The 17,984-nt window shown below is 42.2% G+C and overlaps 1 protein-coding gene across 5 annotated transcripts in view; it reads left to right on the top strand.

Moving 5' to 3' along the window:
* Positions 1–17,984, top strand: part of nbeal2 (neurobeachin-like 2) — a 43,587-nt gene that overhangs the window by 12,039 nt on the left and 13,564 nt on the right. For 2 of the 5 annotated variants that reach the window (XM_081597548.1, XM_008432569.3), the window contains 24 exons: positions 339–424; positions 515–818; positions 1,873–1,979; positions 2,229–2,315; positions 3,025–3,108; positions 3,270–3,368; positions 4,441–5,096; positions 5,180–5,312; positions 5,961–6,080; positions 6,176–6,506; positions 6,625–6,707; positions 6,784–6,876; positions 7,097–7,268; positions 8,496–8,629; positions 10,246–10,405; positions 10,705–10,807; positions 10,913–11,063; positions 11,315–11,470; positions 11,980–12,139; positions 13,106–13,194; positions 13,273–13,989; positions 14,765–14,949; positions 15,048–15,204; positions 16,498–16,641. In XM_081597548.1, coding sequence (XP_081453674.1) covers positions 339–424; positions 515–818; positions 1,873–1,979; positions 2,229–2,315; positions 3,025–3,108; positions 3,270–3,368; positions 4,441–5,096; positions 5,180–5,312; positions 5,961–6,080; positions 6,176–6,506; positions 6,625–6,707; positions 6,784–6,876; positions 7,097–7,268; positions 8,496–8,629; positions 10,246–10,405; positions 10,705–10,807; positions 10,913–11,063; positions 11,315–11,470; positions 11,980–12,139; positions 13,106–13,194; positions 13,273–13,989; positions 14,765–14,949; positions 15,048–15,204; positions 16,498–16,641 — 4,511 coding nt within the window. The remainder of the gene's footprint in view (positions 1–338; positions 425–514; positions 819–1,872; positions 1,980–2,228; positions 2,316–3,024; positions 3,109–3,269; positions 3,369–4,440; positions 5,097–5,179; positions 5,313–5,960; positions 6,081–6,175; positions 6,507–6,624; positions 6,708–6,783; positions 6,877–7,096; positions 7,269–8,495; positions 8,630–10,245; positions 10,406–10,704; positions 10,808–10,912; positions 11,064–11,314; positions 11,471–11,979; positions 12,140–13,105; positions 13,195–13,272; positions 13,990–14,764; positions 14,950–15,047; positions 15,205–16,497; positions 16,642–17,984) is intronic. The other 3 variants (XM_008432568.3, XM_008432567.3, XM_008432570.3) reach the window with 3 other exon arrangements.

Here is a 17,984-nt window from a genome sequence, read left to right as displayed (position 1 = left end):
TTTCTTTTTTTTCTTTTTTTTTTCTCAGTTACCATCAAAACGTATTTAGGTCACTCTGTCATAAAACACATTAACCACATTGTTGTGCAAGTGTGGAGCGTTTTTAGCTAAATTTGACATTTTAGATGAAAGGGGTGAATCATGTCCTTAATAGTTAAAAATGTTTTTGTACATTCACTGAATGGAAATGTCTTATTTTCTATCTCACTAATATTTACATTGAATATTTAATTCTCTAATTGAATATTTTTGTGTTTTTGAAATGTATAAAATCAGCTGAAATGTTTTTTGTTTTTTTCGTCTTAAATGCACTGTGTTGATTTCTTTTCCGTATCCAGAGAGTCTACAGGACAGTGAAAATGTCCCAGAGCTCCTTATACTCAGACTGGTTCATCTCCAAGGTGCTGTCATCAGTGGGGGAAAGGTCAGCAACTAATATGTCTTATTTACTTATTTAAAAAAAAGTGGAGGGGTTGCAAAGTTCATCTAACTTCCTTTTTTTATTTATTTCTAGAAAAATGGCCTGCTCTCCATCAGCCCTCAATCTGTTGAGGACCTGTTCTCCGTCCTGCGGGTGTGGTGCTGCCGGATCTCTGCCGAATCTAAAGACACAAAGCTCCCGCGCCTGACTCTGCAGTGCCTGACAGCGATGATCCACCTCCTGCATTCCAGCAGTCCCGTGGAGCGGCAGGTGGAGATCAAGACGATACTGGAGAGCTACTTCCAACTCCTCAACTGGAACCGTCCACTCAGCAGCGACCAGGAAGACAGGCAGAGCTGGGAAGAGAGCCTGATATCGCTCCAGAGCCAAATGCTAAGTAAGAGCATCACTTCTGGAGATTTATGTGACATAGCTGTATCCCAAGTGCGTGGTGAATCTCAATCACTTTGATTAAAAACTTTGATTTCAGTATTTTAAATTAAAACGCACTCACACTGACTCATTACACACAGAGTAAAATATTTCAGGATTTCAGTGTTGGTCATTTAGATGATTAGAACTAAATACCAAAAACTATGTTTCTCACAAAATCTAGTTGTCAAAATATTTTTTTGATTTGGCTCTCGTCTTAGTAGACAGTCATTGTCTAAAGCCATGCAAGGTCATCATCGCTATACAGGATGTTAAAGTGGTGCATTCAAGTATGTTAATGGCAACTTTAGGGGGAAAAAAGCATAATACAAAAGAACCACAAACCACAGAAATAACCAAATTTTGCAACCATAGGGTATGAACTGTGTCTGGAGTCTGAGCTTCAAGAGCCACCACACATACAGATGTCCTGGAAATGGACTGCAACTGTTGCATTTCTTAGCTTCAGGATTGTTAAGCCTCTCCTGAACCAATAAGAGTTTCAGAATTAACAATGTCCTAACTACCTGAATTACAAACGATCTTTAATTCTTTGGATTACAAATGATCCAGTAATCATGTTTGGTGTGTTTTGATCTGTCCTCTTAAACATCCAGTTGGTGATAAGCACTCTGGAGCTTTGCTGTTTAAAAACCTCCTCTGTTACCACATGCATGTTACCAACTTTGCAGTTACAGCGAAGTTTGTAACTCGATGTGATCCTCTGGCTTTCCGTAGATAGAAAACTTGTTTTGCCAGCTGGCGTAGTAATCTTGATTGCATTTATAACAGGATCAAATAGGTGCATATTCTTGTTTGCTCGGGCACCTTGACATGGTTTGCTGTGAATTGATGCTATATAAATAAATCCTTGAAATATGTCACTCCATTTACTGCGTTTATGTGCGAGTTTAGCTTTTTGAATTACCAAAATGAGTTATCTTTTTTAATGGTATTCTAATTTATTGAGATATTTGCACCAGAGGTCAAAAGTCAAAATTTGTCATTATTCATTTTAGCTGCTGTTCCTGAGATCCTGCAGTGCGCCGACAGGCCCGTCCTGCAGGCCGTCTTCCTCAACAACAACTGCTTTGAGCACATCCTCAGACTGATTCAGAACAGCAAGGTTCGACTCGCTGCCCAGCTGTGTCATTCTGTCCCTATTCTTATTATATCATGTCCACTTCCTCTTTCAACGATACTGCTGCTTTAACTTCTGTCTGTAGTTTTCTTTTTTTTGAAATGTCTCAAGCGTTTACTTGCGTTGCCAGTCTGCAGCCTCTCTCGGATGATTTTGTTTTTGGGTCTAATTGTCAATCTCTTGTGTGTTTGCTGCATGCTTTTTTTTTTTCTTCTTTTTTTTTGCGCCCTGAAGCTCTTTCAGAGCAACAGGTGTAGGCCGGAGCGTGAGGTTGTGTGTGACCTCACCACACATTTACTCACAGATGTCAAAGCGGACCAGGTACTCCCTGCTTCCCCTGTGTGTGCTTAGTGTTGCTCTTGGTCTCGTCAGCAGGAAACTCAGCCTGTCTCTGTGCTATTTAAACAGGAAGTTACAGGCAGGAAGTCAGGCTTATACTCTTGTAAATAAAACAGGTATGGCTGGATATGATAACTGCCATCAGGTTGACTCTTATTTATTTATCTTATCTGTAGCTCTGATTGAATTTATTGACATAAATCAAGACAGTTATTGGCTGAATTCCCTGCTGCCAGCACGGGCCTAAAAGGGCATGTTGTGCTCATCTTTGTGCATGATGTGGATGGTGTTTAATTAAAAGTATTCCCGTGTTTCTCTTCTACCTCCTGCTTTCACATGTGACTGCTGTGGGTTGTGTAAAAAGGCCTGGCTCTTGTCCTGGAGCTTGATGTTGACTAATTTCCAGCGGTAGCTTGGGATTGCTTAATTTCTTTTTTTTTTTCTTTCTTTTTTTGATGCTTGGTTTGAATTTTTGGGTCTTTTTTGCATGCCAGGGCCTGTCTTTATTCAACAAAGAGGTGATTGTGTAGCAGCTGATACAGATGATGCCCTCATTTCTATTTCGTCTGGTGCAATAATTGTGGTTTTCTTCTCTCACTGAACAATGTTATTGGTGAAAGATATTACTAAATGAACTTTTGGTGTCTCTGTTGGATGCTGTGCATTTTGAGCTCTCCTCGTTTTCATGTAGGTGTTGGAGAAAGGAGCAGACAGTATAACGGTCCATGCCTTGGGGGTCCTTACAGCTATAATGAGCAACTCACCTTCTGCTAAGGTGATTTCAAAGGTTTCAAAGAATCAAAATACATAGAAAGTTGCTGTCTGTTCATACATACTCGTTTTGTTTCCTGACAGTAATGGAAGTGTGCCAGATACTTGTCTCTGTTGAGCAGTTTTTTTCCCCCCCTAACCTATTTCTGTCTCTGGTGCACTCAGGAGGTTTTTAAGGAGAGGATCGGCTACTCCCAGCTGTTTGATGTGCTGAAGAGTCAAGGTCAACCCACCAAGCGGCTGCTGCAGGAGCTGATGAACATGGTGAAGCCTACTTTTTTTTTTTTCCATTGTTTTTTATTGTGCCCCAATACCGATCCGAGTCACTTAAGATTAGACATTCGCTGATTCTGAGTCATAATCTGCTACTATACTAATGTTAATACAATAAATGCCATTTGTCTTTTAAAAACTCAGTAGATTTAATATGCAATAATAACAAAGTCTTTGCATAACATGATCTACATTAGTCTGATTATATTTCATTGTAACTTGCTTTGGATGCAGCAGCGGGGCTACAGTTTTTCTTGCAAACGAAAGATAAATTGCCCAAGGTGGAGTTTTTGCAGGAATTCATAAATATACTGCTCATATCTGGGTTTAACTTTGTTTCAAAATTCAGCAGTGTTATGAGTTAACACCCAAATAATGCATTGCTTAGTTTATTTCTAGATATATAACTGTCTCAGTCTTCAAAACAAGCGTGGTCCTTCTGGCAAACGTTGCATGTGAAAAGATTGCATGGCTTGCTAACGTGACATTAGCATGTTCCCTCTCGGTTTTGATATTACTCATTGATTATTCGGTTTGGAAACCGTTTCAATGCACATGTAGGTAGTCATGTGACAACAAAGCTTACAAAGCAGCTCATATCCTGTTAAGTGGGGGACTTGCCTTGAATCTTGTAGTTTCTATTGAATGTTTCTCTGTTCACTGACAGCTGTCTGAGCATGTTGTGCGTAGCAGGTCATGTGACAATATGTGCCTTTACATGAGGTGAAAGAAAACTTTTAAGAAAAAGTTACATCTGTTAAATTGACAATATAACCTGCATCTCATATAGTGCAGCTGTATAAGCCATCTATCCATTTCTATAAGCAGTTTATAGACGCATGGGACTTTGTGAATTTCTCCAGCTGTTATTGAGTCACAGTCAGGGTGAAGAAAGGCCAAATGAATCACTGAGTTTAGGCTGAAGTAAATTGACTGAAATCTTAGTCAGAGACTCCCGTGCTGATCATTCGAAAAGACCCTGATCAGAATCGTATCTGGTTTTGATCTTTGACCGCTTTACTCCGTCTGTGTTTGACCTTTTGTTTTTTTGCCTTCACCTCAGGCGGTGGAGGGCGAGCACGCCCACGCTCATCATCTTGGCATTAGCAACGACCAGCCCTTGCTGCTGCTCCTGCAGTGGCTGCCCGACCTGTCCGGTCAGAGGGACCTCCAGCTGCTGGTGGCCCAGTGGCTGGCAGCTGTGTCCGGAGGCTCCAGGTCGTGCCGCACCGTGGCTGTGGAGGCTGGCATGGTGGGCGCCTTACTGCAGGTGCTCTCGCAGCCCCAGAGTTTGGACAGGCAGTGTGCAGACGCCCTGCTGGGCCTCCTGCAGGACCTGGGTTCTCTCTGCATGAGACCAGAGGAGCTGAAGAGCCTCCTTAGACTCCTCAGGATGGACCAGGACAGCGGTGCAGTGGGAGGGAGGGTACACCCTTATTGCACCCGTATGATATGCGTGCTTTCAGCCATGGCAGCCAGAGAGGGCCGGGACAGCGCTCTGCAATATTTTGATCTCACACCACCCATGGCAGGGATTATGGTCCCGACGGTCCAGCGCTGGCCAGGGAGCGGGTTTGCGTTTCACGCTTGGCTCTGCCTCAACATGGACTTCCCACCTTATCACTCCGAGTTCTTTAATAACAATAAGCATCCTTCCAACACTGACAAGGGGTCTCAGCATGACATGGGAAAAGGGCCACGCAGAAAGCAACTCTACAGGTGAAGAAGACGTTGCTTTGAGGTTAATTCGGTCCCAGATTTTGTCGTACGTTTTCGACTAAAGCGTTTCTTCTTGTGTAAAGTTTCTTCACAGCAAGTGGAACTGGGCTAGAGGCATTTTTCACCATGGAGGGTGTGCTGGTAGTAGCTGTTTGCACTAAGAAGGACTACATGGCCGTTGCTTTGCCTGAATACCCACTCGTTGACTCACGCTGGGTGAGTATAAACACTCATAACACAGACATTTGTTTTGGGCAAGTATTTGGCATTGCTCAGCAAAGTTTAGAAAAAATTTCACTCAGTGTGTCATATTAGTGGTACTTTTACAATCCAAGTGTCTTTTTCATACCTGTGCTGAATTTCAACTCTGACTGTGTCTGCTATACAGAGCTGTGGACGTCTGCAGCTCCTCCAGAGTTGCCACAGTCATCTTAGCTGCTTTTCTGATCAATTCTCTCTGTTACCTAATCCTACTGTAGCCTTCATCGGATTCCTTACGATCCTGTTTGTTCTCCAATAGTTTCAGAGAACAACTTAGATTGAAACCAACAGGTGGACTACGGTTTAGTAGAAGGTTACTCGTTTCACTTCTGAATGTATTTAGAGGCATTTAGAGGCAGACTGGAATGTATTTAGAGGCATCAGCAAAAAAAAAAAGGGGGCCTGATTGCGATTGCCTATCATACCTGTGAGATATTTATTTAAAAATCCGCATATTTATATTGTTCCACTTCACAATTATTCAGTACTTTTGTTAGTCAGTTGTGTAAAAACAATAGATTACGCTGAAATTTCTTTAACGTGATACAATTTAGAGAAAAATAACAACTTTTTCAAAGTCCTGTTGTTTTGTCTTCCTCCCAGCATTCAGTGGCCGTAGTCCACATACCAGGTCGGCGACCTTTTGGTCAGAACCTGGTAACGGTCTACATCGATGGAGAGCAACAAAAAACTGCCCAGCTTCGTTTTCCATCTTTTAGTGAGGTAAACAAAATATATTTTTTCTAATCCTGGTCGACTTCTGTGAAGTGTTTCTTATATCCTAACTCTCTCTGTCACAACCGGGCCTGACGTTGCAGCCGTTTATCTACTGCGGCATCGGCTCCGCAGGCCACCGCACCACTACCACCACCACGTCGCCGAACCTTCCCTCGTCTTTCACCTCCTGCCCGTCCCCAGAGTTTGCCTTCCCGCCCCACGCTCCTTCCCTCCTCCGCTCCCAATCCTTCCCAGCGTCCTTTGCGGGAGGCCGGTGGGGGTCTATGGCAGACTCCACAGTGCACACCATTTCAGCGGGACTGCAGGACACGGAGTGGGGATCGCCGACATCTCTAGACGGGCTGCTGGGCACAGCCTTCATCTGCCACGAGGCTCTGCAGCCTGCCCAGGCGCGAGCGCTGCACGCTGCAGGTTCGTCGCACTCCGTTGCCCCACATATTAGAAGCATTAGTCATTAATCAAAACTTTCATTGACTGATGTTTGCATGCATGTTCTTCATGGCCTTTAACTTTGTGCCCCCTGTCACAGGACCCAATCACGTTCCCTTATTCAAAGCGGACGGAGAGTTGTCAGAGCTCAACAGCAAGCTGCTGCTGTACTACACTCCACAGGTAAATGAAGCTCAGATTAACACACGCCTGTATTACACACACTCTACCAGATATTAATACTCACTTGTATTTTCAGGCTTTTAAGAGTCAGATATGTCTGGATCTGGCGCCTCATCACCAGCATGATGGCAGACTGACAGGACACAGAGTGGTCAGCTGGGACACCAAGGTTGGAAATTAATCAGTTTTCTTTTCTCTCTTAGCTTTGTGTCAAACTGAGATTTCTGTCATTTTTCTGTCATTTTTGTGAATATTTTGAAATGATTTATTAGAAGCTCTAATCTAGATTCACATGGATTTACTTCCTTTTGTTGTAATGTTCACTCTTTTGCTCTTTTTGCTGCATGAAATGGATTTTTACGTTGATTTATTCGGTTACGTTAATGCAGGACGTTGTGAATGTGATGGGAGGAATCGGGGTTCTGCTGCCGCTGCTCGAGCAGGTGTGTGAAGCCGAGCAGGTTTACAATGGCGGTCAGGAGACTTCGGACCTACTGGGACCAGAGCTCACCTCCTCCCGAGGCCCCGCTGCTATGCTGCTGCCTCTTAACAAATCTGCAGGTGAGCTTGTCCTTCATTCAAAGGTTCTTTAGTTTTTTGTGGGGTTTTTTCCCTCGGTACACCATGTGGTTGCAGATAGGCTCAAATAAAAGCATACAACCCCACTAATATTTGATTAAATTTACTTTAACAAGTGGAAGGGAAATTATATCTTTTTCTGGCATTGACAAACTCAACAGCAATATAATTCTGGCTGGATATTTGACCATTCTTCCTGACTCAGTCAGTAGAAACTACTCCCAGCCACTAAAGCACCATAACGGTGCATCACATATTCAGGGGTGGGGTCCACTTGGAAGACCGATTTTAGTCAAAACTTTAACTTCCTGGCTGGTGACTGGAGAAGTTTCTACATATTTCTAGATGATGTGGTTTCTTCAGTATGACGTCTATAATGGTGCGTGCAACCAGTCCCTCCCACAGTGAAAACCCACAGCTTAATGTTGCTCCCAGTGTACAGGATGGTACTTTCAGGCTTGCAACCTTCTCCATTTTCCTTGAAATCTAACTGTGGTCATTCGTGTAATCGCTTTCATTTTAATGTAATCAAATCAGAAGACATGTCCTAAATTTAGGGTGTTTCTCCCTGAGGATAATTGGAAACTATTAATCCTCAAAACCCCCCAAAACAACCCTTTTCTGTTGTTTTTGGGGTCACCCTCTTTCCAGCTTCATCCAGTATCTTCACAGGATCTGTTGCTTTTGTTCTGGGGTTGATGTACATTTCACACCAAAACACGAGTCATTCCTGAATGATGTGACGGCTGGTAATTCCCACGCTGTTTATACTTGCGTACATGTGCTATAAAAGAGGAATGTGGCACCTTCGGGCACTTTGGTCACAAAACACACAGTGTCTACAGCTTAATCACAGACACGCAGTTTTGTTTTTTTTCTACTTTGTTTTACTTCCGGGAAAGACTTAACGTTGTGAATTGAGTAAACTTGGGTCTGCGCACACAACCACATGATGCAACAACAAACAGGAAATGATTGATAAATTTAGTTTAAAAACTCTAAAGTTAAGATCTCGAAAGTGAAAAGGCGAGGGGGTGGTGTGTGCACATGAATACGTTCTACGAAAACTCTGCAGAAGTAAAACATACATAACTCAGAATTCTGACTCATGTTGAGATGCGATGTCAATGACGTGCTTTTGTAATGCAGAAATATCATTGTGGCTTACACAGGAAATCTTATAAAAGCCCTATTTTTTGTTTCCCCCAGAAGGCAGACTTGAGAGAAACAGCATTGCTGCTTTCCTGCTGATGGTGAAAAACCTGATTCGTCACCACCCCGTCAATCAGGAGAGTCTGCTGCAGTGCCATGGCCCCAGCATCATCGGTGCCATGCTCAGCAAAGTAGGTCCCCCACACAGCAACTTGTTCTAGAAACTTAAGTGCAAGAAGAGCTGGCATCTGAAAGTGAACATCTGACCTTTTCCACTGCGCTGTTGCTGAATAATTGCTTTGTAATAAATGGGTCTGGTGTTGCTGAAACAGCAGTGGTCTGTCAGAATGACTGTTTGAAATGCATGTGTGGGACAATTAATGCGGACATTGTTTTGTTTTGCCATGACTAAGGGATACCAACCACAGCAGTGTAAAAGAAATAGTGTTTTTTTGGTTAAAACTGTTAACTGCAGAATTTAAAATGGACCAAGACAAGACAAAATCAAGACGACAACAGACTTCGGTGTAATACTTTCCACTCATTTTGTAAGCTTGTAATTGTGAAACATTTTCTGAAACTGCAGGTGACAAATGTGAGCTTCCCTAGTTAATTTTTGTGCAAAAATAAGCTGAACGCGATGCAGAGGATTTAAAGGCGACGGTTTCAATGTGGTGAAAAGTTGAACTTTTGTAGAGACTGGTCAGTGTGCTGGGAGGGACCAAGTGTTTGTTGTGCTTTTCACAGATTTGACTCATGGATAACTAAAGCCAACCAGGCATTGTGTTAATGCAGCTGAGATGTTCATGCAAACAGACAGGAAATGTTGAAATCCATGTTGTGAAGGTGGAGCATCCTGTCTGGAGACTGTCTTTAGAATCATCAACCACCTTTGGCTGTGGAAAAGATGCACACACACACATCTACCTACTTTTATTGGCACCCTGGTAAAGGTGTGAAAGCGGCAAAATATGATCAGCTTTTGCAAACGCACATATTGATCTTGTGTTTTTGAAGGCAAACCCAGCTGGAGTGCTTGTTCCTGACAAGATCAATCTTCTTCTCGCCTGATCAAAGTGTATGGATCTAGTTGACCTCTTATCTGTCACGATGACACCTGTGTCCTCATGGACCCATTGAGTGTTTTTGGGGTGATTAAAGAGCCACTAGCGTGTTTCTTTTTGCGATGGTTGTTCAGGAAAAAGTCTTTTTGGGTATGTCCACAAAACAAACAGTGGGCAGGTCCATGAGGTCTAATGGTTGTTATGGAAACTTGTTGTTCCCAAAATCCCACATTCTGGTGCAGTTTTCTCACTGAACTTTGGAAATGTATGTATTTTGTTTTTTATCTAGTAAATCTTGCCTAACATGTAAGTTGGCTATGTAAACTTAGTCCAGTCTTTTTTGTAATACATCCAGCAGTTTAAAACTTAATATATATATATTGCCCTGAATGTTGATGCAGGTGCATTTTTATGAATTATGATGCTAAAACACATCTGCTCTACTTAAATAGCTTGTTCTCTTATTCCCCATTTGGAATTTCTTAGCCTGGATTTTTTTCTCTGAAAAAGACATACATTAAAGGTTTAAATTTTTTAGCATTTTTCATTAGTGAATTTTGCAATGTAAACATTTTTTTTACCTCGGGTGCAAATGTACAAATATGCATACTACATTGTTTCAGAACGTGGAGCCACTTCATCAACTTTACGATGAAATAAAACAACGTACACCCCACAGAGTTAAAATGAGCATAGTCGTGAACTGACTGAGTTAAAACCTGGTATCTCTCTTTCTGCTGCAGGCTCCAGGCACTATGATGGACATGAACGTCCTCATGGCATGTCAGCTTCTGATGGAGCAGGTTTTTAACGAAGGGAACAGCCAGCTGCTGCAGCTTCTCTACCAGCACCTGCTGTTTAACTTCCGCATCTGGACCAGAAGCCATTTTGCCGTTTGTTTGGGTAAGGCAGCAGTGGCCCACACTCCTTCTTGCTGAATAAAACCTGTGAGGCTTTGCGTGTCAGCCAAAGCTGTCTGTATTGACACAGCAGGAATGAGGGTAAGAGTCAGGGGAGCAGAAAAGGGGTGGGTGAAGAATACTTTAAATTCTCGAGTTCAGGCTGTTGGGTCACGATTGAGGGTGCATTACTTCGATAACCTTTACGTGACAACTCTGTCTCAATGCGACCTTACGTCGTGATTTGACATTTCTAAATGTCAGCCAGAGGGATGACTGTGTGTCTTTTCTCTCTTCTGAAAGCACATGTCCAATACCTGTCATCTGTGATAAACAAAAGCAAGCAGCGCATGAAGAGGAAGTACGGGGTCCAGTACATTCTGGATACTATTCGGACATACTACGGGTGAGCAAAACGCATATATCCTGTTTCAGCTCAGTTCAGTCATGTCTTTCATCTCCATTCATAAGCCTAATATCAGAGTCTCTTCACTCATCCGTTTGGTTGCAGGTTGGAGCAGGACGGCAGCCCTCTGTCTGATGAGAAACAGACGATTCAGACGTCTCTGTTTTCGCTGCTGAAAGAGTTCCTCAAGTCTCCGACACAAGAGGAGCTTCACAGCGTCCTCGCCTACGTCCTGACTGTGGGAGAGGAGCAGCAGGTAATACTGAAATGTTTTATTGCTTGTTTTTCTTCCAGCAGTTTGATATTGCAATCTTTTGACCTTTTCACCGGGATGATTTACTCCCGGTTTCCAGCTAAACATTCATCTTTCATTCCAGCTTTTTGTTTCTTTGGCTTCTACTTTTGTTTTTTGTGCTCATCTTTTATTTCATACTGCTTTTACACAGCTTAACCCAGCGCCCGTCCGCATTTCTTTGTAATTTGTCAGCCGCTCTCCCTGTCTGTCAGGTGGTGAAGGCCTTGGATGTGCTGTACGAGCTGCTGAGGAGCAGCCCTCCTCGGGAGCAGGTGCAGGCAGCGCTGCTGGAGTGGGGCGTGGAGCAGCTGTACAGCCTGCTGCTCACAGCCAACTTTGGGGACGAGGCCAGAGAGCGGGTGTTCAGGGTGAGAACAACTGATGAAAAAATAACATATTAATAGCAAGAACTGGTTTTTAAGTAGAGTTGTATCTCAACAAATTAGAACAGAATTGAAAAGTTCATTTATTTCGATAAATCAATTTAAGACGTAATCATTATATACAGATTGAAAAATGAAAAGGCTTCTCAACATTTTTCATACAAATAATTGAGTGGAAGGAAAAAGTGCCATCATAAGAGACATATTAAAGATAAAAGCTTCAGCGGTCGAATTTCTTCCTTTAACTTTCCATGAAATGCTGTTAAGTCGTGTAAATAGACAAAGTAATGAGTGCAGACACTGCATAGAACATAGATACATTCTTTGTTTAACCTGCAAACAAATCCTTTTTCAATTGATCTTAAGTAGTAATGAATTCTGGGTTTTCCACTCTGTGTAATAAATCCACCTCTTGAACTGAGTTACTGGATTAAATTCACTTAAACTTACTGAGATGCACCTCTTCATAAACCGAAACGCTTGTGTCGTTGCAGGTTTTGTACAAAATCCTCAAGAGTGAGAAAGTGTCGGAGCGCAACAAGCAACGAATCAAGCTGAAGGATTTTGGTTATCTCGGCCTGGTTTGCTTTCTTGAAGATATGCCTGTGTCCATGATAACTGTACGCTGTTTATATGAGCAGGTCCTTGCTACGGGTAAGACAAACGCTTTGTTTATTTATTAGTTTCGCAGCTTTAGGACAGATTACAGAGGCTGAGGCTCTTGTTTGGTGTCAGTTCATTTGATTTTCTGCGAATTGTTTCAAGTAACTTTTTGCCCTTATTGATGGTAAGTCAAGGAAATTCAGCTTGGTGTGAAAAATAACTGAGCCAACGCTCTCCAGGGAACACCACTGGAATTCGTTTCCTTTTTGTTAATGAACACCTGGAGAGGTCAAAAATCTGGACACTAAGCTAAACATTTTGTAGATAATTAGCAGGATATATTGGACAGAAAGATTCTTCCTAACAGAAAAAATCTTATTCAATGAAACACGGTAGTGGGTCTGTCATTCCTTGAATCTATGTTAAAACATCTGTAATGACTTATAACACAGGAGGCATCGACACAAAATGTATTCCACTACGACATTTCAGCAGAAATGAAATGAGGAGTTCAGATAAAGAAACCCAACTTCCCACAGCTGAAGCCGATCCTCACTGACAGGAAGTTCCCTCAGTCTCTTGAGAATAACTTATCAGTGCTACACAATATATTTAGCTGCATTTATTTTACGTTGGGGTCCCAGCATGCACCAAAAGCAGAAGTTCACTTTTATCTGTAACTTACAGTCTCGGATAAGTTGTAGTCGTGAAAAATAAATATGCCTATATTTATGAAACCCTCTGACGGCTACAATTGCAGATAGTTTCAATTAGTAATAGCTTTTTACTTTAACTTTCTATTCTTGCTGTTCCTTTAAAGTGCCTAGCAGTTACTTAGAAATATATTTATTTTTATTTAAAAAATGTCTTTAAAAAGTGGTTTTCATCTTCTATGCCATTTATTAAAAATTGGAAATGTTCTAGAGAAATGAAAAGAATGTTATTTGCTGCTCATATTATTCAAATACCTTCAACTTAATTAATTAATTTATAAACACGCTTTACTGTTTGCTACAGATGCCAGTCCTAATTTCAGAGACCTGCTGGCTGTGGTCTGTCTGTCGCATCGAGCTGAGCTCACCGTCCGACTGGACGTCTGTCGCAAGGTCGGTCTCCTCACGTCTGCATATTTTCATCATAAGCAAATCTAAGATGTCTCTGTGTTTTGTTTAAATCCCCTGCAGCTCTTTCATCTGATCTACTCCAACGAGGATTACGTGAAGCAGCTTGCCAAGCAGCCGGGCTGGCAGGATGTTCTGACCAAACTCTACGTAAAGGAGTCCTTGGAAACCCACGCCGTGAGCATCACAGACTCTGGCAACCACGCCTCCTTCGCGCCGAGCTACCGGCCACCGCTGCGCCGAGAGCAGTCTGTGGTCGTAGAGGACTCGCGCACCGACATCTACATAAACTACCGCAACTCGAGGGACATCGACGACGAGGAGGAGGACGACGAATGTGGTCCCCGGGACGTCTCCGAGGGGTTTTCTGACTTATCCCAGTCGCCGCCCAGTGGAGGAGGAGGAGGCCAGCTGAAGAACTACGGCGGCTCGCTTCATTTTAAGTCGTTTGATTCGGTGGATCAGGGGAGCCACTCCTCCTCCGCCTCCAATCCGGTCGACATCGTGTCGCCTCGGCCGGACGACGAGGGAAGAGACTACCAGCCGCTCTCCCCGTTCGGCACATCTCCCTTTGATTTGGAGTTGGGAGGCATGGGGGACACTGGCACACACACCCCGGCAGGAAGTCTGACCAACACGCCGTCTCCTCTGGAGCACTGCAAACCATTCCCACCGCTAAGGCCGAGGAAGAGCTCCAGTTTGTCTAATGTACTGGACGACACCAGCTATGGGACAGATCCTCCTACTGGAGACACCATCTCCAACACGTCCAATCCTCAGGTATAGCTCCTTCGTCCACTCAGATTTTAGTTCATACGAACGACCAGCAGAGGATTGTGCCCGATTGTGAAGGTTTTCATGATATCCAGGGATTTTTCACTCCTGAGCTGAAAAACGTGCCATGGATTTGTATTAAGGCTGCTTGAACAAAGGTCATTCACTTCAGTTTGTGATGCAAACTTTGCTGTTTGTGATTCTCTCTGTTTCACACATCAGAAGACTGAACATTTCACAGCCTTTTCTAGGACTGCATTTAGCTTCATCTTTCTTTCTTTCTTTCTACCAACTCTGACTACCTTTCCTGTCAGTTGTATATATGATCACCATGTTTCATTGTGGTGAGGCTGAGTTTAGGCCAGGTTGATGTTTCGTTTAGTTTTCTTCCAAACCTAGCATTTTGTGTCATCTGGCCATATTTATGGCGTGCCATGGCTGTCCAGCAGGTGTTATTACATGAGCTGTAGATGCTTTGAATAATGTTTTATATCCTAACATTGAAACTTCTCAATACCTTCATCTATCTATAGGTCTAGTGTTTTCCTCGCTAACCATTAGTCAATTGGTCGCACTGGATTTTATTTAGATGTATCGGTGAATATTAAGACATGCCACATTGTTCTTATCTTTTTTACTAGTAAGAAACTCCACCCTTTACTTTTTGATGGTCTCTCACAAAAATCCCAGTAAAACTGCGATGATCTGTAAAGCGACGGCGTGTGGAAGAGGCTCCGTAAACCAGCTCTTCATTTTCACACGCGTCTTGTTTTTACTTCAGCAGACCCCCGAGGAGGAGCTGTGCAACCTGCTGACCAACATCGTCTTCTCCGTGCTGTGGAGCGGGAGTGGGGCCGAGGGGTCCGGGGACGCAGTGTGGAGGGAGAGGGGACAGGTGTTTTCTGTTCTCACCAAGCTGGGCTCCTCCTGCCAGCTGGTTCGCCCTCCTGATGAAATCAAACGCAGGTGTGTTACGCAGATTTTAACTGGAGATCCGGCTCTCATAAACGGCACAATGCTAGACAATGCTACGTTAAACGTATTTCCGTCGTTGCACATGACAGTCTTCTGGAAATGATGCTGGAGTCGTCCTTGTCGGACCTGAGGGACGCACAGGGAGTGTCTCTGCCCTTCTGCCCCAGTCTGGTGCGGCTCCTCCGGCTGCTGCAGGACTTCCTGTTTGCCGAGGGAACAGACAACCGAACGCTTTGGAGTGAGAAGGTAGCTTATGTTCAGGTCTCCATTGGTTTCACCTGATCGCTGTCTTGACATCAGAAAGCAAAGAGTACCTGGTGTCACCTAAACCTGATGTCAGATTTATAGTGTGTGGAAAAATCTTATTGCTATGTTATCTAGAGATGCAATGTTTTACTATAAATTGATAGACGAACAAATTAATATTTTGATAGCTGAATATAACTTGACAAAAGGAGACATTTTCTGTTCTCAAAGAGCTGCCAGTATCTGCAATCAATTAATCTAAGATATTGAAAGGGTCAACTAAAAGTCTGAAATAATAACGGTGTGAACATTTTCACCACGATTTGCAAGTGAAGTTGTTTGGGATTCATTTTCAGACTTTGATGATCTACTTGAATGCAGTAAAATGTAGAAGAAAGTTTAAATAGTGATGCCAAATTTACAAATGATTTCTTCGATCCGTATGGCTTTTAATAAATAGATCTTGACTCACAAAGATAGTGATCGATAAAGATCAAGTTAACTTAAATGGGGATTTTAAATGAGGCCAATTCTAACTATGTTGTGTTCTGAAACATGAGTGAAATAACTATTTGCTATCTAAAAGATCTTTTTGCTTTTTTTTTTTTTGTCAAACTTAAATTTTCTGTAACCATATTTAATGTCATTTGAAATAAACATTTGAAAACACAGTTTTCAAATGTTTATTTATCAAGAGACAAAAATCAAGTTTGGCATTATGTGAAAATATAATTGCCTCCAGTAATGTTAAATTGTGAAGACTTATTGTAAATTCTTGGTTGCAGTTGTTGCCACCATTAGCTGCTCAGCCAGTTATTGGGCATAGGGGTAATTTACTGGGCAGGTTGGTTTGGTTAGGTGAGTTTTCCCCTAATAAATTAAGTCAAAATGTAAATTGTTCTCACTCAGGTTAACTTAGAACTGAATATGAAATTAGATTTAACTCTCTCAGAAAGTTAATTATTCTGTTTTAGTAAAATAAAAATGAATCAACGTTGTGGGTTCATTTTTGTAATCATATTTAAGTAAATCGTTTCTATTCTTCCTAGACTAAAGCAGTAAATACAAAGCATAACAAACGAGAAGCCTTTGGGTGTTGCCACTGTTAAACAAAGGTCAAATGCCACTGTTTGTGCTACAGAAAGGCCAAGAGAGTCAAGTTTGACTTTTAAATGCAGCTCGGGGTGTAGTTAAGGTTTACTGCAAGGTGTGGAAACAGGTCTGGCCTTTTTTTTTTTTTTCTTTTTCTTTTTGCCCCGAGTCTTTCTGTTGACAGCTGTTGTTTTGCTGCAGATCTTTGAAGGGGTGGTGAACCTGCTGGACAGGTTGCAGGCCTGGCACAGCACCCCCGGCAGCCCAGGAAACACAGAGCTGAAGGAGATGGCCCAGATCGGCCTGCGTATCATCACCGGATACATCCACCAGCAGAACTCGCAGGTCAGCTGCACCCACAATCCCACCTGCGGAGCCCGCTAACGCTAAAACGTCTCTACTTTCGCAACCTAAGCTCCTCCGAGATCGATATCGGCAGAAGATACTGTGGAAAAATGTCCGAGGGAACTTATTTAACTTGATAAGTGAGCTCAGATAAAGAGACCGTTTGAATACCAAGCCTTGTAAGGGCGCACTTTGCAAAAGACATTGCAGTCATTCCTGTTAGGGAGTGCTGAGCATGAAAGGGGAGTTCCCCTCTGAGTTATGACATCTGCTCTTATAGGAGTGTGTAAATTAAATTGGCCATTGGGTTTCCAACATATGCTGCTGCTCTGCTCATCTATAAGCTGCTTTATCTCACGGCTGAGTGTCTTATGGAGGAGTGTGAGGAGAGAAACGGTGCTTATAATATCCATTCAAAGTACGCTGACAGGAAGTACATTTGTTTGTGTGATGTTTTAAGTTCAGCATTTAGGACCTTCAAGGGATCGATTTTAACTTCTGCTCAGAAATCAATTTTATATTTGCTCTGTAGAAAACTCCTAATGTTAAAATTTAATGCCACGAGTAAAACGATTCCTTATCTTTGGTTACCAAAACACTGCATTTTTATTTAATTATGACTGACTTATATGGGTTTTTTTCTGTCTGGTTATTCTGACACATTGCTGTGGGGGAAAATCTTCTGCAGGCTTATTTATAGAGGCAGTAATTTAGGATAGAAAGAAGAAGAAGGAATTCCAAGGAAATATTTTATACTCAGTTTTTTCTACTCATAAAAGGATATCAAAGGGCATGCTGTTGGCTGACACATTTATAGATGAAAAATAATGGGTAGACCTTCGCTTTGATGCATTTTGAGATGGAAAAAGTATCAATATTTTGTTAGTATTATATTTAGCCTGAGTATCACCAATCAGGGCTGATCAAGAAAAATTGGCAGACTCCGTTCTCCGAGTATGTGGTTGGTGCATACATTTTGCAAAGCAGGTCTCAGACATTAATATAATATTTATTCTTCTAGTTATCTTTTCTTAGCCGTATTTTGCCAGTCAAGCTTAATTTGTTTTGTTGCATTTAAATACTACAACTTTTAAAAGGTTGCTAAAACTGCCTAAGGCGTAGAGGAATATCGTTGTCCTTTTTGGCCTAAAATCATAGCTTCCAAATTTGTGCATCTTAATCTAGTTTAACCTGTTTATACTGGAAATAAAAGAAATGAGAAAATAAATTAGCATAAGTGAACATTGATACAGATTATATCACAGCAATTAAATCTAGTCACACCCAGTCAGTGGTTTATTGTTTGCATATTGGGGCCTTATTATTAATGGAGTTGTAGCTGA

The sequence above is a fragment of the Poecilia reticulata genome, chromosome 16, assembly GCF_904066995.2.
Source record: "Poecilia reticulata chromosome 16, P_reticulata-male-v2, whole genome shotgun sequence".
NCBI classification, from domain to species: domain Eukaryota; kingdom Metazoa; phylum Chordata; class Actinopteri; order Cyprinodontiformes; family Poeciliidae; genus Poecilia; species Poecilia reticulata.
Note: the sequence above shows the minus strand (reverse complement) of the source record. Positions and strands in the feature narration are given on the sequence as shown.